The sequence below is a fragment of the Muscardinus avellanarius genome (genome assembly GCF_963383645.1).
Source record: "Muscardinus avellanarius genome assembly, chromosome: 10".
Classification (NCBI taxonomy): domain Eukaryota; kingdom Metazoa; phylum Chordata; class Mammalia; order Rodentia; family Gliridae; genus Muscardinus; species Muscardinus avellanarius.
In genome coordinates, this window is record NC_137796.1 from 19,641,355 (window position 1) to 19,662,868 (window position 21,514).

General features: G+C 45.8%; 1 protein-coding gene across 1 annotated transcript; it reads right to left on the reverse strand.

The window, feature by feature from the left end:
- Positions 1-664: 664 nt before the first annotated feature.
- Positions 665-21,230, reverse strand: CMTM2 (CKLF like MARVEL transmembrane domain containing 2; the record flags this gene model as incomplete). Its single annotated transcript, XM_080703506.1, has 4 exons — positions 665-736; positions 9,697-9,798; positions 20,706-20,864; positions 20,958-21,230. 4 exons carry the CDS (start codon positions 21,228-21,230, stop codon positions 665-667), a joined length of 606 nt encoding a protein of 201 aa, XP_080559632.1.
- Positions 21,231-21,514: the final 284 nt, after the last annotated feature.

Sequence of the window (21,514 nt, forward strand, 5' to 3'; positions counted from 1 at the left end):
CCGGCACCGCCCGCGGACACCGGCGGGCCGCCCACTGTCCCTGCCCCGGAGGGGGCGTCTCCGGCCGCCCGACTTCCTGCCCAGCGGCCGGACGCCCAGACCCGGGGGTCTGTGCAGCGCGGACCCCGGCCGGCCCCGCGCCGCCCCCCGGAGTTTCCCGGCCACCTCCCGGCCTCCCTCCGCCAGCCCAGGCAGCCATCCTCCTTCCCGGACTCTGTGTTGATGTGTTGATGGCCCCAGGAGCCTGGGCCCTGCAGCCCACCCCAACCCAGCCCGGGACGCCCTCAGGCCCAACCGAGCCCCCTCCCCACGCCTCGGCATCGCGCTGGTGTGACTATGCATGTATGTCACACACACACACACACACACACACACACACACACACACACACACACACACACACAGTCTCTAGGGCTTCGGGGCACCCGGCTTCTGTCCTGTGTCTGGCCGGGGGCTGCCCTCCATTGCCCTTACCACCGCCCACCGCCAAGCCCGGCCACCTGCCCCTCTAAAGCGTTCTCTGATCTCTACTCCCTTTTTTGGTCTGCCACTAAACTGTGTTCCAGCCCTTTGTTGTTTTGTTTTGAGACAGGGCTTCCACAGAGGCCCAGGCTGGCTTCCGCCCGCCATCCTCCTGTCTCGGCCTCCTGAGTTCTGGGGCTGCTCATCTCGTGCCCTGCCTGCCGCCCTGGGCTGTTGTGAGGATGTTTGAGAGGCTCTTGGCGTTCTCTCTTGGCTGCCAGAGGGATGATTAAATCACCAAGGGTGGCCACTTTCCACCCCACCCCAAGCAAAACAAAACCAAATCTGGGGAGCTTCCAGTCTTGCTCAAGGCCTGGTATAGACTAGATACAGCTCTGTATACTCCTTTTCTCTCTTGCCCATCCCCAGCTGCTGACCTTACAACTTCTCGAACCAACCACGCTTCCTCCTGCCACAGGGCTTTTGGACCTGCTGCCCTTCTGCTTGGAATGCTCTTCCTCTGCCTTTCAGTCCAAGTCCTCCTTACCTCCTAGTGAGCACAGTGCAGGGTCATGTCCTGTGGGAATCGTTTCCCAACACTTGTACATTGTACAGCAGCTCTAGATGCCAAGGATGCTGGGAAATCCTGGCTATTTGGTGGACAGCACAGGAAAGCAAACAAGAGTCCAAACAATCCTGAAGAAGATTCCTGGCTGGCTGAGAGGAGAGCCGGGCAGCAGTAGCAAAGGAAGGCCCGAGGGAGTGTCAGACATGGGGTAAAATGCCTCTGCGCTCCACCCCAGTACCAAACCGGGGAGGGGGGGGGGTGGAGCAAAGATTTGAAATGATAATTCACCAAAGAAACGACAAATGTCTAGTAAAGCACAGAAAAAGATGCTCAGCATCCTTAGACATCTTGGCATGCAGAGTGAGACTGCAGTGACATGCTCCTGCACACCTCTGAATAGCTTACAAAGGGGGAGAGATGCTGCCAAGCGCAGGTGAGGATGTCGAGCGCCCGGAACTCTCCTGCACGACGAGGCCCCCACCCGTTGACCCGGGCGGCTCTGTCCCTTTTCCATGCCTAAGAAGGTTTTCCCTTCTTTTTCACTTATTCTTTGGCAAGGTTAAACACTACCACACAATTTTTTCCCCAAGTGGTCATACTTTGGGCCACTAGGGGCCCATCGGTAGGCAGGGAACGTGCCCACCCTTACTGTTCCCGCTTTCACTTGCTGACATGGTAGGGCTCTTCTTGCCTGGTCCTCAGCCCGCGCCCCGGAACAGCCAATCCTCATGATGCTCTTGTCCTTCTTAGTGGAGATCGGTATTTAGAAACCAAGTCTCACCTGGCAGTGTGCATTAGAGAATTTGCATTTCTCTAGTTATGAGTGGTTCAAAGAGCTATTTGCCCTTCTTTTCTGCTATTCACATCTTTTGTATATTTTTGTTGATTTGTTGGGCTTTAAAAATTGATACGAGCTGGGGCGTGGTGGTGCACGCTTATAATTCCAGCATTTGGGAGGCTGAGACAGGAGGATCGCGGTTCCCGGACAACCTCGGCTACTTAGGGAGTTGCCCTTTGCAACTCAGTGAGACCCTGTTTTAAAATAAAGAATAAAAAAAAAAAAAGGATTGGGGTTGTAGCTTGTACGTAGGGAGAATGATCTGGGTTCCATCCCCAGTACTGCAAAAATAAATAAATAAATAAATAAATAAATAAATAAATAAACAAATAAATTCATTAAACAAAAAGACTAAAATAATAGGACTTAGGGTAGATCAGAGGTAGAATGCCCCCGGGTTCCATTCCCAGTAACACACACACACACACACACACACACACACACACAATTGATACATACAAGCCTGGCATGGTGGCCTATTCCTGTAATCCCAGTACTTCAGAGGCTGAGACAGGAGGATCACAGGTTCAAGGCTGGCCTCAGCAACGTTGACCCTGGTTCAAAATTAAAAAAAGGGCTGGGGGTATAACTCAGAGGTAGAATATCTCTAGGTTCCATCACCAGTGAGCATGTGCAAGGACACACACACACACATACACACACACACACACACACACACACACACACACACACACACTGCCAAGCTTGATGGCGTATGCCTATAATCCCAGTATTTGGGAGGTTGAGACAGGAAGGTCACAAGTTCAAAGACAGCCTTAACGATTTAGCAAGATTCAGCAGCCTAGTGAGACCCAGTTTTAAAACAAAAAATGAAAAGATCTAGGGTTGTAGCTTTGAGGTAGAATGCCCCCAGGTTCAAATCCCCACTAGAGAGAGACAGAGAGACAGAAAGACATATGAATGCCTATGTTCACAAAATTGGTCCGATACAGGGCTAGATGGTGGCCGCCAAAAAGGACATGCATTCCTCGGAGAAGCCCTGGACACCAGATTTTGGGTTAATATCTGATTGGGAAAACTGAAGGAGACATTTCCAGACGTGACTTCCTATCCAGAATACAGGAGAATGGATAATGGCAGAATTAGAAGATGACAAGGAGGCGCCTGCCATGCAAGAAAAGTGATTTTTGGAAGAACATCCCAGAAGAGATTAGAGAAAAGACCACTTCAGCCGTGCATGCTGGGGAACTCTTAACAGCACACCTTGTAAGAAAAATTATCTGGGTGTGGTGGAGGGAGCCCAGCAGTGCTGGGCAGGAAGCCCAGCCACGCATCCTGAGGAACTCAGTGCGCCTGGCCACCACGCTCCTCTATGCTGCACTAGGGGGTGTGATGTGCTCAGAACAGCAGATCCTGCTCTACATGGTGAGGCTGTGGCCTCCACTCTTGGAGAGGAGATAAAATTCATTGCTGCTGAGTGCTTGATCCCACAACCTCTTCAAAACACACAAACTGTCTTTTCTTATTAAAAAAATTTGAAGAGGGGCCAAGATGGTGGCAGCAGTGGCCAGGATTCAAGAGAAGCAGACAAATCCTATCCAATCCACCTTGATCTTTTGGAAAAAAAATCTCCGTGAAGGGGAACTGCTCCTGCTGCTCATGCTTAAGAATTCTGGACATCATATCATGTAAGGAAGGTGCTCAGCAGAGAACCAGGAGGACGGCGGCGGTGGCAGGGGCAGCAGCGGCCAGTATTTGGGAGAGGCAGAGTTCCCATCCAATCCACCTTGAACTTTCAAAGAAATCACCTCAAAGGTAGATTGCTACTGCTGCGCACATGCTCAGGAGTTCTGGACAATATGCTGTGTGGGAAAGTTGTTTGGGAGAGAACCGAGATGACAGCAGTGGCCAGTAGTTGGGAGATGTAGAGATCCTATCCAATCCACCTTGAACTTTGGACGAAATCTCCCCACAGGTAGGCTGCTATGGCTGCGCATGCTCAGGAATTCTGGACAACTTGCTGTGTGGGAAAAGTGTTTGGGAGATAAATGAGATGGTGGTAGCGGCAGCGGCAGCGGCAGCTGCGGCGGTGGCCAGTATTTGGGAGAGGCAGAGGTCCGATCCAATCCACCTTGATCATTCAAAGAAATCGCCCCAAAGGTAGAATGCTAATGCTGCACATGCTTGGGAATTTGGGACAACATGCTGTGTGAAAAAGGTGCTTGGAAGAGAACCAAGATGGCAGTGGCAGTGGCAGCATTGGCCAGTATTTGGGAGAGGCAGAGATCCAATCCAATCCACCTTAAAATTTTAAAGAAATCTCCCCAAAGGTAGACTGCTACTGCCATACATGCTCGGGAATCCTGGAAAACATGCTGTGTGGGAAAGGTGTTCAGGAAAGAACCAAAATGACAGTGGCAGCAGCAGCGGCAGTGGTGACCAGTATTTGGAGGAGCAGACAGATCCAGTTCAATCCACTTTGAACTTTTGAGGAAATCTCCCCAAAAGTAGACTGCTCCTGCCACACATGCTCGGGAATTCTGGACAACATGCAAAGTGGTAAAAGGGTTTGGGGAGTATCAGAGGGAGCCCTGCATAGCCAGGGTGGGCCGCCATACTACGTGTTCTGGGAAACATTAGCTCTCATGGCCACCTTGCTCCTCTGCGCAGTGCTGGAGGCCAGGGTGCATGTGGAGCAGCAGAACCTGCTCTCAGAAGTGAAGCTGTGGACCTCTGCCTCTGGAGGGGAGACAAAATTTATTGCCACTAGGTATTTGGGGGTCTCAGCTTTTGCAAAAGACATGTACTGCTTTCTCATATTTAAAAAAAAATGGCCGGGCGTGGTGGCACATACTTGTAATCCCCGTGCTTGGGAGGCCGAGACAGGAGGATCACGCAGGTTCAAAGCCAGCCTCATCTGACTTAAGAGACCCTGTTTCCAAATAAAATATAAAATAGGTCTGGGATTGTAACCTGGAAATAGAAGGCCCATGGGTTCCATCCTCAGTACCACCAAAAAAAAAAAAAAAAAAGGAAGAATGCCAGGTGTGGTGGTGCATGCTTGTAATCCCCATGCTTGGGAGGCAGAGACAGGAGGATTGAGCAGGTTTGAAGCCAGCCTTGCTGGCTCAAGAGACCCTGTTTCCGTGTGTGTGTGTGTGTGTGTGTGTGTGTGTGTGTGTGTGTGTGTGTGGGTGGTACTGGGGTTCCTGGAAGCCCTTCTACCTCTGGGCTACACTCCCAGACCTTTTTTATACTTTTTTATTTGGAAACAGGGTCTCTTTAAGCCAGCGCAGCCGACTTCGAACCTGTGCCATCCTCCTGTCTCCGCCTCCCAAGCACGGGGATTACAAGCGTGCGCCACCACGCCCGGCTAAAAATATTTTAAATTAAAAAAAAAGATGAGAAAAAAAAAAGAAAATTGGTCCTTTCATATAAACTCTTCTACACTGTTGGTGGAACTGCAAATTAGTTCAGCCACTATGGAGATCAGTGTGGAGATTCCTCAGAAAGCTTGGACTGGTTTCACCATGAGATCCACGGTGTCCAAAGGGACTGAAATCAGAATATTGTAGTAATACATTCATACCCATACTTACAGTGGCACAATTCACAATAGCCAAATCATCAACCACATGAATGGATGACAAAATTATGGGATAGCCACACAGTGGAATTCTAAGAGCAATAAACAACAAAATCATGTCAGTTTGTAGGAAAATGGATGAAGACGGAGAACATTGTTTTGTGGAAGCCAGACCCAGAAAGTGAAGGGTCTTATGTTTTATATGTGGAGGCTCGGGAGTTCATTGGGAAATAAGAGACACTGTAGATAAAGGAGGGGAAACCCCAGTGGAGGGAGGGAGGTGGTTTTGGGGAGGGGGGGCGGCAGGAGAGGGAGAATTAATGAAGGAGACACTGCGTTGACATGTGCATATGTGAGAATACCAATGTCAATCTCACCATCATGTGTGAGGAAGTGGGGAATGGGGAAGGAGCGGGGAAAGCCCTGTGCCTGTATGACGCTGTCGCTGTAAATTGCATGCTGATGTGAGATCAAAATGCACCAATGAGAGTACAAAAGTAAATTAAAAAAAAAATATATATATATGTTGGTACTGAGGATTAAACATGGAGGCATTCTACCTCCGAGCTATACCCCCAGCCCTGTGTTTTATTATTTATTTTGAAACCGGGTCTCATTGAGTCGCAAAGGGCCTCACTAAATAGTTGAGGCTGTACCGCTAACAAAAAAAAAAAAAAAAAAAAAAAAAAAAGAAAGAAAATGTATTTGTCAGGTGAGCTGTTTTATAAATGTCAATTCAATCAGGTTGTTGTTGGTGTTTACTTCTGTATCCTTACTGGTTTTCTATCTGTTTTATAAATAAAAGTTTGGAGTCTTCAACAAGTATGGATTTGTCTATTTTTTTTTCAGTTCTATTAGTTTTTGCTTTATGCATTCTGAGGCTCTGTTGCTAGAATGAATGCTTAATCCTAAACATTATTTTTTTTTTTTTATTTTTTGGTGGTACTAGGGATGGAACACAGGGGACTTCTATCTCCGGGCTACACTCTCAGACCTATTTTTTATATTTTTATTTGGAAACAGGGTCACACTAAGGTTCTGAGAGCCTCACTAAGTAGCTGAGGCTGGATTCAAACCCACATGATCGTCCTGTCTCAGCCTCCCAAGTACTGGGATTACAATGTGCGCCACCACGCCCAGCAATATTAAAGGTTTAAATCCTAACATTTTTGGATTATTATGTCTTCATAATGTAAATGGATTTTTTTTCCTGCGGTACCAGGGATGGAACCCAAGGGCATTCTACCTCTGAGCTATACCCCCAGCCCTATTTTTTATTCTTTATTTTGAAACAGGGTCTCACGAAGTTGCAGAGGGCCTCACTAAGTAGCTGAGGCTGTCCTCGAACCGCGATCCTCTGGTCTCAGCCTCCCAAATGCTGGGATTACAAGCGTGCGCCACCACGTCTGGCTATTGCCTGTGTGTGTGTGTGTGTGTGTGTGTGTGTGTGTGTGTGTGTGTGTGTGTTACGGGGTATTGAAGCCAGGGGCATTCTACCTCCAACATACACCCTCCAGGCCTATTTAACTTTTTATTTGGAAACAGGGTGTCTCTAAGCTGCAAAGTGCCCCGGTTGCTGATGCTGTGATCCTGTCTCAGCCTCCCAAGGACTGGGATGACAGGCGTGCACCTCGACGCTTGACTTCCACTAATTTTTGTTGCACTAAATAATGTTTACATCGACTTTGAGTTTTTAAATCCATTTAAAGGGAAAAAATTTCTTTTCCAAGAAAAGGTGGTTATTCAAGTGGAAAAGAAAACCAAGGTAGAAAGACGACAACCCCCGACAGTGGAAATGATTTGCTGTAAATAAAATAGGCTGCCGCACCGGAGGGCAGAGGCCGCTCTCCTGCCGTCATTTCTTTCCCTTCGGCGGCGGCGGCGGAGCCCCAGCAGGCTGTGCGGGTGGAGCCCCAGCAGGCGGTGCGGCTGGGGGGGTTTCGCCTGGTTTATTTTCTGGTTTTGCATCTTTGCCTGGAGGTGGAACCAGTATGTTCTTTTTGCTTTTCTTGCCTTTGAAGTGACTTCTTTGAAGACATACATCAATCAAAGCAAAAAACGCAGAAATGCCTATAAGGATCTAGAAAACAAAGAGGATCCTCAGTACTTTCGTTGAACATTGCACAAGCAGCCTGTCTCCTTCCTGGTTTTTGCTGGCTTTCTCGGGTACTGGGGATTGAGCCCAGGGACATTCTATTCCCGAGTTACACCCTCAGTTCTATTTCTTCAAAATATTTTTTATGCTGGGCATGGTGGCGCACGCTTGTAATCCCCGCGCTTGGGAGGCGGAGACAGGAGGATGGCGCAGGTTCGGAGGCAGCCTCGCTGGCTTAAGAGACCCTGTTTCCAAATAAAAAAAAGTATAAAATAGGTCTGGGAGTGTAGCCCGGAGGTAGAAGGGCTTCCAGGAATCCCAGTACCACCAAAAAAGAATATATATATATATATATATATATATATATATATATATATATATATTTTAAATTTTTATTATTTATTTTTATTTATTTATTTATTTATTTATTTTTATTTTTGGTGGTGGTGGTACTGAGGTTCCTGGAAACCCTTCTACCTCCGGGCTATACTCCCAGACCCATTTTATATTTTTATTTGGAAACAGGGAATCTTAAGCCAGTTTGAACCTGCGCGATCCTCCTATCTCCACCTCCCAAGAAGGGGGGGGGGATTATAAGCGTGCGCCACCACGCCGGTGTACTTCTATTTTATTTTTATTTTTTGGGAACAGGGTCTCCTTAAGTTGATGAGACTGTCCTTGAACTTGTAATCCTCCTGTCTCAACCTCCCAAGTACTGGGATTACAGGCGTGCGCCACCACGCCTGGCTCCTTCCAGGTTTTTAATTCACCCAAGATGCTACTTAACACATCCCCTCATCCCCTCAAACCACCGGATCACAGACTCTTGAGTCTGTCCCTCTGGGTCCTCACTTTTCCCATTCCTACTGATGTAGGAAAGAAGAAATAAGTAGGTAGAAAAGAGACAGACAGAAAGGAAAAGTAAAATATAACTTTAATATAAGAACCTGGAGCTGAAGTGCTTCAACCTCTAATCCACAAAGCAGTTCTCTTTCCTAGGCCTGACTCTCCCCCAAATTCCTGGGAAACCTGTAGATCCTCAAGTTAACTACAGTATTTCTGAGAAACCTATAATTTAGGATATTCCAGTTTATCCGTCAGTTGGCTAATGAGGACCCCGATCAGCCTGAAGGCTGACCAGACCACCAGACCATCAGGAAGCGCCTCGGGACTACTGGACTGAGCTCATCCACCCTGAGGCTGCCAGACCACCTGCCCACCATAGACCGCCTCGGGACTACCAGACTGAGCTCATCCTCACATGCCTTCTCTAGCCCACCCCTCACGAAAGTCCCCTATAAGAAGAGAACCCTGAACTCCCCAAAATGCCTTCTTCATCTCCAGGTGGCCGCATTCTCTCTTGAATGTGTCTTTCCTTCCCTTTTTCCCCAAATAAACCTCTCTCCACGTCTCTGACTGGCGCGGGCTGAAGTTATTTTCTGTCACGTTAGCCAAGGACCCTGCAGATCCTGGGTTCCTAAGCCAAGAACTCACCCAGCACTACTGCCCCAGCCATGGCAGGCCCTTTGCTCTGGGCCTTAGCAGCCACTAGAAAGAAGCCATTAGCTTGGGTTAGCTCCTGGACATCGTCTTTATTTAAGTGGCTTCTCCACTGGAAACTTGTTTTGGTACTGGATATTGATACCAGGGGTATTCTACCTCTGAGCTACATCCTCTGCTTGCTTGCATAATTAATTAATTAATCTATTCATTTACTTATTTATTTATGGTACTGAGGATTGGACTCAGGGGTTTTCTACCTTTGAGCTACACCTACACCTCCAGACATATTTTATTTTTCATTTGGAAACAGGGTTTCCCTAAACTGCTGAGAACTTTACTAAGTTGCTGAGGCTAGCTTCGAACCTGGGATTCTCCTGTTTCAGCCTCCCAAACCTGCGCCACCCTGCCTGGCTTATGTATTTATTTACTTACTTACTTTTTATTTTTGAAATAGAGTCTCTCTGTATTGCTGAGGCTGGCCTCAAACCCACCACCCTCCTATCTGGGCCTCCCCACTACTGACTCCAATGTGACAGGCATGAGCCACTGCCTCAACTTTGGTTTGATCCCAGGATTTTTGTGCTAAGTAGCTCTTTTTCTTTTCCTGGGTGGGGAGGAGGTACTCAGTTCTCCACAAGAGGCAAACGCAGGGCAAATCCACAGCCAACAGGGAAAAGACTCACCAAAGCAATCAAGTAGCTCCTGGGCATGGTGGGTCGCATATTGACCCCGAAGACAATGGCTCCGATGAGAAATACAAAGCAGCACAGGTCGTTGAGTAGGTCCTGAGAGAGCGAGATTCGGTCGGCCCCAGCCCGCCCCCCCCACCCCCCAACCCGGAGGTGCGAGGCCAGCCCCAGCTCCTTAGTGAGGCCCTCTGCAACTCAGTGAGACCCTGTTTCAAAATAAAGAATAAAAAAAATAGGGCTGGGGGTGTAGCTCAGAGCTAGAAAGTCCCGGGGTTCCATCCCCAGTACCACAAAAAATAAAATAAAATAAAATAGGGCCTGGGGTATCGCTCAGGGGTAGACTGCCCCTGGGTTCAACCCCCAGAACAACAACAACAACAACAACAACAACAACAACAACAACAACAACAACATTCCACCTGAAATCCCAGTGCTTGGGAGGCTGAGAATGGAAGATTGCAGGTTCGAGGACAGCCTCAGCAAGTAGTGAGACTCTCATCAACCAAGCAAGACTCTGTTTCAAAATAAAAATAACATAGGGCTAGGGGTGTAGTTCGGAGGTAGAATGCCCCTGAGTTCAATCCCTAGTACCAAAAATATTTATATAATTATATGTAATTAATTATATGTATAATTAATATATGTATGTAAATACACCCTGGCTAGGCGGATAAACCAGTCCTCCCCAGCTGGGGTCTTTGAATGGAGATCCAAAGTCCGGGGTAGGGGGAGGGCAGGGGAGCCTGGGGATCCCTGTCAAATCACACACCCGGCTCCTTCCCGTGTTCACTTACATCTGCACACCACCGCCGCACTCTCACGCTCGGCCGTCTGTCGCTCTCAGGACCGACCTCCCTCTCCGGAGCCTGGGCAGGCTACATGGTCCCCGGCTAGAAGCCTGCCAGCTCCCTGAGCGTCCCGGCGCTCCCCCCAACCTCTGCCTTCTCTGTCAGCCTCGTTCTCCAGTCCTTGTGGCTTCAGCCTGGCCCGGCCGTGTCCTTGCTCCCCTCTCCCTACCGATGAGAAGACGAACCTTCTTTTGGGAATTGGCTCGATGGTGGCTCTATCATTTCGGCTTTCCCGCCTAATACTCCTGCGGTGACGAGCTGGGACAAACTGCGCTTGCGCACCAGAGGCAGCCAGTCCCTCGCTGACCTGCGGTACCTGGTGATCTATCCCTTGGCCACTGTGTCTCAGTCCTTTTCTATTTTATTGAATTTGTATTTCATTTCAAGTATACAGAAAATAATAGAACACCCTACACCCTCCCCCAATAAGGCTACCAGCCCCTGAATTTAATAATTTAATAGATGCTAATATCTTGGAATATTGGCTTAAGTCTCTCTTTCTGGAACTGGGGATGGATTGAAACCCTGGGAGCATTCTAACTACAGCCTATTCCTCCAGCCCTACTTTATTCTTTTATTTATTTTTATTGGTGCACTGTATTCATACATCATAGTGGGATTTAAAAAAAAACTTTTGTAGACATACATGCACACATCACCCAGTTAGCCCCTACCCAATCCCCACCCTGTTACCTCCCCATCCCTCCTTCCTATGCTTGGCTTAGTGGTTGACATCTAGTATTATAGCAATTTATCCAAAATTAACAATGATAATCTCACATAACAATTTCATTTGTTAGATACCAAGCTTTTGATGACTTAAAGATAACATTTCAATATTTCTTTTTGCTTTCTTTCTTACCAGAGAATATTTTTTCTTTTTTTTAGGTGAAACTATCATACATTTATTTATTTTTCATAAAAAAATCTATCCTAATATGGAATATGGACTCTAGATACCCAAAACGATCTTGAAAAAGAACAAAGCTAGAAGATGTATATTTTCTGATTTCAAACCATATAAAGCTACAATAATTGAAACAGTGTAGTACTGTTATAAAGGCAGATATATAAACCATTAGAGTTAAATAAAAGCCTAGAGATAAATTCTTCCATATATTGTCAAGTTATTTTTGACAATGTTTCCACAAACATTTGGTGGATGAAATAATAATCTTTTAACTAAATATTGTTGAAAAATAATTACATGAAAAAGAATAAAATTGGACCCTTACCTAACACCATATACAAACATGAACTCAAAATAGATAAAAAACCTAAATATAAATCTTAAGACTATAAACTTTTAGAAGAAAATCTGGGTCATAAAACCTCACAACATTGAAATTGGCAGTGATCTCTTGGATATGACTTCAATGACACAGGCAACATAAGGGTAAACAAACTCCCTAAAAAATTAAAAAAATATTGTATATCCAAAGACAATGTAAACAGAGTTAAAAGTTACTGATAGAATGGGATAAAATATTTCCAAATGCTATATCTGAAGGTATATTAATATTCCAACTAGAAATCCTAAAAATTAGCAACAATAAAAGCAAACAATACAATTTAGAGATAGGTAAAAGACTAACATAAATAATGAATCTCCACAGATAACCAATCTTAGTTGTCTGTTGGATGAAAAATCTTGTTTCTCTGGTTCTGGTGTGTATTACCTATTTCTTCTTTGTAGTTAATCTCTTTGAGTATTTTCTCTAGCGCTGGTTTTGAAGACATAAATTCCTTCAGTTTCTGTTTGTCATGGAAGCTTCTTATTTCCCCATCTGATAGAAAGTTTTGCTGGGTAGGAAATTTTTGGCTGGAAGTTGTTTTCTTTCAGAGTTTGGAATATGTTACTCCAAGCCCTTCTGGCTCTCGACTTGGTTTGGGAAGTCTGGAATGATTCTAATTGGTTTGCCTCTGAATGTCACTTGGCCCTTTCTTTTTGTTGTCTTTAAGATTCTCTGCTTAGCTTCCACATTGGTCATTTTGACAATTATGTGGCGTGGGGATCCTCTTCTCTGCTCCTGTCTAAAGGGAGTTCTATAAGTTTCCTGGATCTGTGTATCAACCTCTTGCTCTATGTTTGGAAAATTTTCTGCTATTACTTCCTTGAAGAGATTGTTGATCCCTTTGGTTTCACCTTCTTTTCCCTCCTCTATTCCAATTATTCTTAGGTTAGCTCTCTTAAAATGGGCCCATATTTCTTCAATGTCAGATTCCTGCTGTCGGATTTTTTTTCTAACTTAGAAACTATGCGTTCATTTTTGGATTGCTCATCTTCTAAGAGCAAGATTCTATTCTCCATGTGTTCTAATCGGTTGTTTGTACTTTGAATTGAGGCCTTTACTTCATTAATTGCATCCTTTATCTCTTTTTGGCTCTCTCTGAATTCTTTACAAAACACCTCTATTATTTCTACAGTTATTTTCCTGATTTGATCTTCTAGAAATCTCTGAATTTCTGTTTTATCAGGTTCTGATGTTGTGGGGTTGTGGGCATTCATTGCTCCATTGTTATTCCTCTTTCCTATGATTTCGGAAGTTTGTGCCTTCTCTGGGTTCTTCCCTTGGGTCACTGCGACTTCACTTAAGGTGCTCTGGGTCCCAAGTCTGTGGTATCTCAGTCCCCACTACTCCTTTACTGGGTTGTATCGCAGAGTCTCAGACCCAGGGAGTCAATCAAGGCTGCTTTAGACCATGCCAGGTTGGGCATTCTCCTATGGTGTGATTATCTCTGCCACCGCCACTCCCCCCCTGGGTCAAGTCCCTGGGAGTACAGTACTGGGATTTCTCCTCTAGGGGCCACAATTTGACTCACTGTTGTTGGGTGTGCTGATGGAGCTGTAGTGGACTTGGTGAATTCGCTGCTGCTGCCACCGGTGGCAATATGGCGCCGCTGCCACACCCTTAGCCGTGAGGCTGGCATATTTCTCTGGTTTTGAGCTTCACTCTGAGTCCCTGCAGGATGTGCTGAGCCCAGCCACTGTGAGCTTTAGATGCTCCCTGCGCCGAAAAATCTGCTGAATTCCACCCGGCTGATCCGCAGCGGCTCACCTCAGCTCGCTGCCCGCCACTCCTCTCTGGAGCCTGGTCGGCTGTTGAGTGCATTGGTCTGGTGCCGTCTGGTGAGCTCGCTGCTGCCGCCGGCAGTATGGCACTGCTGCCACGTCCTCAGCCATGATGCCAGTGTATCTCCTCAGTGGCTCTGAGCTCCGTTCTGAGTCCCCCTCCTCTCTGGGGCCTGGTGCTGTAAGGGAAGATGGCGCCCGCGCCGCTCCGCGCCGTGTCTCCGGCCACAGCACTGCGGTCTGGTTTCTTTCTGGTGTCTCGTTTTTTCAGCCCTCTTTTTCTCTGTCCCTTGTAATTACATTTTTTGTTTCTCTGCTGATGGTGTTTTCTGGCTATGAAAGGCACTGATCTTATAGTAATAGAGATTGGTTGTTAGCGGGGCTCATAAGCCCCACTTTTCTCCGTCGCCATCTTCCCCAAGCTCTTTTATTTTTTTATTAAAACTTTTTTTTTTTTTTTTTTTTGTGGTACTGGGGATGGAGCCCAGGGGACTTCTACCTCTGGGCTATGCTCCCAGACCTACTTTATATTTTATTTGGAAACAAGGTCTCACTGAGTTGCTGAGAGCCTCACTAAGTAGCTGAGGCTAGCTTCGAACCTGCAGGATCCTCCTGTCTCAGCCTCCCAAGTGCTGGGATTAAAAGCGTACGCCACCATGCCTGGCTTTATTAATTTTTTTAAAATTTGAAACAGGGTCTCCTTGCGATTATCCTGTCTCAGCCTCCCAAGTACTAGGATTACAAGTATGTGCCACCACACCTTACTCATCAGTATTTTTTTTTATTATTCTTTTAATTTAACTTTTTTTTTTTGGCGGAACTAAGGACTGAACTCAGGGGCATTTGACCTCTGAGCTATATATATCCTCAGCCCTATTTTTTATTCTTTATTTTGAAACAAGTTCTCGCTAAGTTGTGGAGGGCCTCATTAAGTGGCTGAAGCTGTCCTCAAACCTGTGATCCCCCTGTCTCAGCCTCCCAAATACTGGGATTACGAGTGTGTACTACTACGCCTGGCTCTCATCAGTATTTTTTATTTTTTTTTATATTTTTGAGGTATTAGGGATAGAACCCAGAGGCATTCTATCTCTGATCTACACCCCCAGCCCTATTTTTTATTCTTTATTTTAAAACAGGGTCTCACTGAGTTGCAAAGGGCCTCACTAAGTTGCTGAGGCCATCCGCAAACTGCCATCCTCCTGTCTCAGCCTCCCGAATGCTGGGATTACAAGTGTGCATAACCACGCCCTGTTTCTCAGTATTTTGGTTTTATTTTTGTTTGTTTGTTTTTGGTGATACTGGGGTTCCTGGAAGCCCTTCTACCTTGGGCTACACTCCCAGACCCTTTTTTATTTATTTGGAAACAGGGTCTCTTAAGCCAGTGAGGCTGACTATGAACCTGTGCAATCCTCCTGTCTTTGCCTCCCAAGCGCGGGGATTACAAGCGTGTGCCACCACGCCTGGTTCTCATCAGTATTTTTTATTAATTTTTTTTAGTTTAAAGAATATTTTAATTATATATTTTTATTTTTTTGTTAAATAAGTTTTCATTGGTGCATTGTAGTCATACATCTTAATGGGATAAAAAGAACTTGTGGAGATATACATGCACACATCACCCAGTCAGCCCCTACCTAATCCCTAACCCTTCCCTCCCCCTCCCTCCTTCCCATGCTTGGTTTCCTGATTAACTTTGATATGTTTGTTTGTTTTCTTCCATATATGGTCAAGTTATTTTTGACAAGTTTTCCAAGAACATTTGGTGAAGGAAATAATAATCTTTTCACTAGATATTGTTGAAAAATAATAACCACATGAAAAAGAATAAAATTGGGCCCTTACCTAACACCATATACAAATATGAACTCAAAACAGATAAAAGACCTAAATGTAAATCTTAAGACTATAAACTTTTAGGAGAAAACCAGGTTATAAAACTTCACAACATTGAAATTGGCAGTGATTTTTTGGATATGATTCCAAAGGCATAGGCAACGAAAGAATAAACAAACTTCATAAAAAATAGAAAAATATTGTACATCCAAATACAATGTAAACAGAAATAAAAGTTACTGATAGAATGGGATAAAATATTCCCAAATGCTATATCTGAAGGTATATTAATATTCCAAATATAAATCCTAAAAATTAGCAACAATAAAAGCAAACAATACAATTTAGAAATAGGTAAAAGACTAAAATAGATAATGAATCTCCAAAGATTTTTATATGACCAATAAACACATGAATATCACTCATCATTATCACAATATAACTAATCATTAAGGAAATACAAATGAAAACTATAGTGAAACACTACTTCACATTTGTTAGGATGGCTACTTAACATGAATTACCTTGCTCCAGCCCTTTACCTTTAGTTTGTTACTATCTTTACTTGTAAAGTGTGTTTCTTGTAAGCAGTAGATGAATGGATTCTGGTTTTTAATTCATTTTGCCACTTTATATCTTTTTATTGGGGAATTGAGGCCATTTATATTCAGTGTGATTATTGAGAGATAACTTTTAATTCCTAACATGTTAAGATTTTATTTCTGGAGCCGGGCATAGTGGTGCACGCTTGTAATCCCTGCACTTGGGAGGCTGAGACAGGAGGATCACACAGGTTTGAAGCCAGCCTCAGCTACTTAGTGAGGTTCTCAGCAACTTAGTGAGACCCTGTTTCCAAATAAATATAAAATGGGTCTGGGAGTATAGGCTGGAGGTAGAAAGCCCCTGGGTTCCACCCCCAGTACCACCAAAAAAATTTTTTTTTAATTTTTTTTTTTTTTTTTTTTGGTGGTACTGGGGTTCCTGGAAGCCCTTCTTCCTCCGGGCTACACTCCCAGACCTATTTTATATTTTTGAGACAGGGTCTCTTACGCCAGCGCGGCTGGCTTCGAACCTGCGCGATCCTCCTGTCTCCGCCTCCCAAGCGCGGGGATTACAAGCGTGCGCCACCACGCCCGGCCCTAAAATTTTTGTTTGAAATACTGTTTATTCTTTGCTTAGTTGTCTGCTGGATGGAAAATCTTGTTTCTCTGGTTCTGGTGTGTGTTACCTATTTCTTCTTTGTAGTTAACCTCTTTGAGTATTTTCTCTAGCGCTGGTTTTGAAGACATAAATTCCTTCAGTTTCTGTTTGTCATGGAAGCTTCTTATTTCCCCATCTGATAGAAAGTTTTGCTGGGTAGGAAATTTTTGGCTGGAAGTTGTTTTCTTTCAGAGTTTGGAATATGTTACTCCAAGCCCTTCTGGCTCTCAACTTGGTTTGGGAAGTCTGGAATGATTCTAATTGGTTTGCCTCTGAATGTCACTTGGCCCTTTCTTTTTGTTGTCTTTAAGATTCTCTGCTTAGCTTCCACATTGGTCATTTTGACAATTATGTGGCGTGGGGATCCTCTTCTCTGCTCCTGTCTAAAGGGAGTTCTATAAGTTTCCTGGACCTGTGTATCAAACTTTTGCTCTATGTTTGGAAAATTCTCCCCCACTATTTCTATGAAGAGATTGTTGATCCCTTTGGTTTCACCTTCTTTTCCCTCCTCTATTCCAATTATTCTTAGGTTAGCTCTCTTAAAATTGGCCCATATTTCTTCAATGTCAGATTCCTCCTGTCTGTTTTTCCCCCCTATAAATTATGCATTAGTTTGTGGAGTGATTGTCTTCTAGGAGCGAGATTCTGTTCTCCATGTGGTCTAATCGATTGTTTATAGTTTGAATTGATGCCTTTACTTCGATGATTGCATCCTTTATTTCTTTTATACTCTCTCTAAATTCTTTTAGAAAGTCCTGTATTATTTCTACAGTTATATTCCTGATTTGATCTTCTGGAGATCTCTGAATTTCTGTGTTTTCAGGTTCTGATATTATGGGGTTGTGGGCATTCATTGCTCTATTGTTGTTCCTCTTTCCCATGATTTCAGAAGTTTGTGCCTTCTCTGGGTTCTTCCCTGGGTCACCACGACTTCACTTAGGGTGCTCTGGATCTCAAGTCTGTAATCTCAGCCTCCACTACTCCTTTACTGGGTTATATCACAAAGTCTCAGATCCAGGGAGTTAATCGAGGCTGCGCGAGACCATGGGGGTGCCGAGCTGGGTATTTTCCCACGGGGAGCTGCGACTAGGGTGTGGTATCTTTGCCACCACTACTCCTTCACTGGATTGGACTGCAAAATCTCAGATGCAGGGAGATTATCAAAGCTGCGCAAGTACCTAGGGGTGCAGTGCTGGGATTTCTCCTATAGGGGCCGCAATTTCACTTACAGTTATTGTGCGCACTGTTCTGGAGCTGTCGTGGGGAAAAAAGCGGTGAACCCGCTGTTGGCAGTATGGCGCCACTGCCACGCCCTCAGCCATGAGGCTGGCGTATTTCTTTTCTGGTTTTGAGCTCCTTTTTGAGTCCCTGAAGGCACGATGAGCTTGGCCACTGGGAGTTTTAGACATTCTTTGTGCTGAAAGAATTGCTGAATTACCCCCAAATGATCCATAGCTGTTCACTTCAGCTCCTTGTTTACCTTTCCTTTCTGGAGCCTGGTGCTGTGAGGTATGATGGTGCTGGTGCGGCTCCGCAATGCAGGCTGGTTTCTTTTCTGGTGTCTGGTTGTTCTTCTAGTCTTCTTTTTCTCTGTCTCTTGTGTTTACATTTTTTATTTCTCTGCTGATAGTGTTTTCTGGCTATGAAAAGCACTGATTTTATGGCAATAGAGATTCAGTGTTAGCAGGACTCATAAACGCTGCTTTTCTTGGTCGCCATCTTCCTGGAAGTCTCATCAGTATTTTTAAAAGACATATCACTAAGCCCAGCTTGCTTAGGTTTCTATAATAGGAAGTAGAGCTGGACACAGTAGCACACACCTGTATTCCCAGTACCTGGGAGGCTGAGATAGGAGGATTGCAGGTTCGAGGACAGCCTCAGCAAGTAGAAAGGACCTCTTCAACTTAGTGAAACCCTGTTTCAAAAATATAAATAAAATAGCCGGGCGTGGTGGCGCACGCTTGTAATCCCTGCGCTTGGGAGGCGGAGACAGGAGGATCACGCAGGTTCGAAGCCAGCCGCGCTGGCGTAAGAGACCCTGTTTCAAAAATATAAAATAGGTCTGGGAGCGTAGCCCGGAGGTAGAAGGGCTTCCAGGAACCCCAGTACCACCAAAAATAAAATAAATAAATAAATAAATAAATAAATAAATAAATAAATAAATAAAATAGGGCTGGGAGTGTAGCTCAGTGGTAGAATGCCCCTGGGTTCAATCCCCAGTAGCACACACACTGAAAACAAAAACAAACAAACAACAACACCAAAAAAAAAAAAAAACCCAAGAAATGGGATTTTACAGTCTTCCATTCCAAACCTTTCTCTACCCTTCTCTCTTCTTTCTGTCCCCCCAGAGGCAGCCACACCTTGGAAACCATGTCTCCCTGTATTATTCCTACATATTATATATTCATAAGCTGTATTTTGTGTTTCAAAAATATTAAAATAAGAAATATGTTAGTGGCTTCTAACACTTGCTTTTTAAAGTTTCTGAGATTTATCCATATTCAGAAATTGAGATTTAAGCCGGGCATGGTGGCTACTTAGTGAGGCTCTCTGCAACTTAGTGAAACCCTATTTCAAAAATAAAGAATAATAAATAGGGCTGGGGGTGTAGCTTGGAGGTAGAATGCCTCTGGGTTCAATCCCCAGTACTGCAAAAATATTATTTGAACCAAATTAGAGAGTTTCTACCTTATTCATTTGTTTATTTATTTTTGGTACTGGGGATGGGACCCAGGGGCATTCTACCTCCAAGCTATACCCCCAGCCCTATTTGCTCTTTTTTTTTTTTTAAATAGGATCTCAGTAATTTGCTGAGGATGGCTGTAAACCTGCAAACCTGTGATCCTCCTGTCTCAGCCTCCCAAGTACTGCGATTACAAGCATGCACCACCTCATGGGCTCTTGTTGTTTTTGAACAGTCTCTAGATTGCCGCGGCTCTCCAAGAATATGAGATTCTCTGGTCCCAGTCTCCCAAGTACTAGGATTACAGGCATATGCCCCTACATCTGGCTTAAATTTTTATTTGTAATATCTTTTGTTGTAAAGCTTTAATTTTTTTTTTTTTGGGTGGGTCTGAGGATGGAACCCAGAGGCATTTGACCTCCGAGCTACACCCCCCTGCCCAGTTTTTTATTCTTTATTTTGAAACAGGGTCATACTGAGTTGCAGAGGGCCTCACTAAGTAGCTGAGGCTGTCCGCAAATCGTGATCCTCTGGTCTCAGCCTCCCAAATGCTGGGATTACAAGCGAGCACCATCATGCCCCGCTGTAAAGCTTTAATTTTGACTTTTTTTTTTTTTTTTTTTTTTTTTTTTTTTTTTTTACCTCCGGGCTATACTCCAGACCTATTTTATACTTATTTGGAAATAGGGTCTCACTAAGTTGCTGTGAGCCTCACTAAGTAATGAAGGCTGGCTTCGAACCTGTGCGATCCTCCTGTCTCAGCCTCCCAAGAGCTGGGATTACAAGTGTGTGCTACCATGCCCCGTGTGAAGCTTTAATTTTAATGGGATAGTCTAGTCTCTCTCCCTGCTCCCCCTTAAAAAAAAGTACAGCACTCTGACGAAAATTTAGCATGAATGTTCTTAGATTCAATCCCCATTAACACACACACACACACACACACACACACACACACACACACACACACACACACTTCTCCCAACTTAGAGCTACATCTTTTACATCTCTCTTTTTTTTTAGTACTGGAAATGGAACCCAGGGGCATTTTATATGAGCTACACCCCCAGCCCTGTTTTATTCTTTATTTTGAAACAGGGTCTCACTGAGTTGCAAAGAGGCGTCAGGCTAAGTAGCTGAGGCTGTCCGGGAACCGCCATCCTTCTGTCTCAGCCTCCCGAATGCTGGGATGACAAGCGTGCGCCACCATGCCGGGTCCACAGCTTCATCTTCTGTAGCATTTTTTTTTTTTTTAACCTAACTACTTCCCCGGCGGCCAGACTGCGCAGCCTCCCTGGGGTCCCTGACGGCCAGCTGCACGGTGCACCCGCCGGGGTGGGGGCTGGGGGCGCCGCTCCTCACTTACGGTAACGGGCCACAGGATGAAGTACATATATCTTTGGATGGCAAAAGTGTAGAGGACAAAGAAAAAGACGAAGATGGACAGTTCCACGGTGAGGATGAGCGTCAGGATGGGGTGCACGGTGTTTGCTGAGAAGAAGATGAGCGCGGCGATCAGGCAGCCCTGCGTGGAAACACACACCCGAGTGGCGGCGAGGGCCTCGCTGGCCCGGCCGCCCTGCTCCTCCCCGCCCGGGAGCAGACCCGGCCGGCTCACCATGGAAATGATCTTGACCAGCGCGTGCCCCCTGAACCAGAACTCCTTATTGCTGTCTTTAAATTCCCACCGGTAGCGGCGACACCCTTTCCTCGTGCCCACTTGGTCCTTGGGCTGCACGGATTTCACCTTCTCCTCCTTCGCGTCCTCTCCGGGCTTCTTGTCGCCTTGGGACTTCTCGTCGGGCTTCTTGTCCTCCGGTTTGGCCGGCCCGGGGGGTGGCGCCGGCGCCGGCGCCGGCCCCTTGCCCTTGGGCTTGCCCTTATCAGCCATGGTTGGCTGGAGTCTTCAGCTTTTCTGCGCCTCGGACAGGCGGGGCGGAGGAGAGAGCCCGGTGTGGACCGACTGCCCAGAGGCGGCGCTCAGCCAACTGCCGGCCCGGTGCCAACGCCCACCGCGTCTCGGCGCGCGCCCGCGGGTCTCGAGAGCGGCGCGGGTCTCCTCCCTCGGCCGCCGGCGGACCCCCGTCCTCTGCGCAGGAGCCTCCAGCCCGCTCGCCCCCGGCTCGGGCTCTGCCCGGGGCCCCCAAACTTGCGCCATCCGCTGGCACCGGGGTG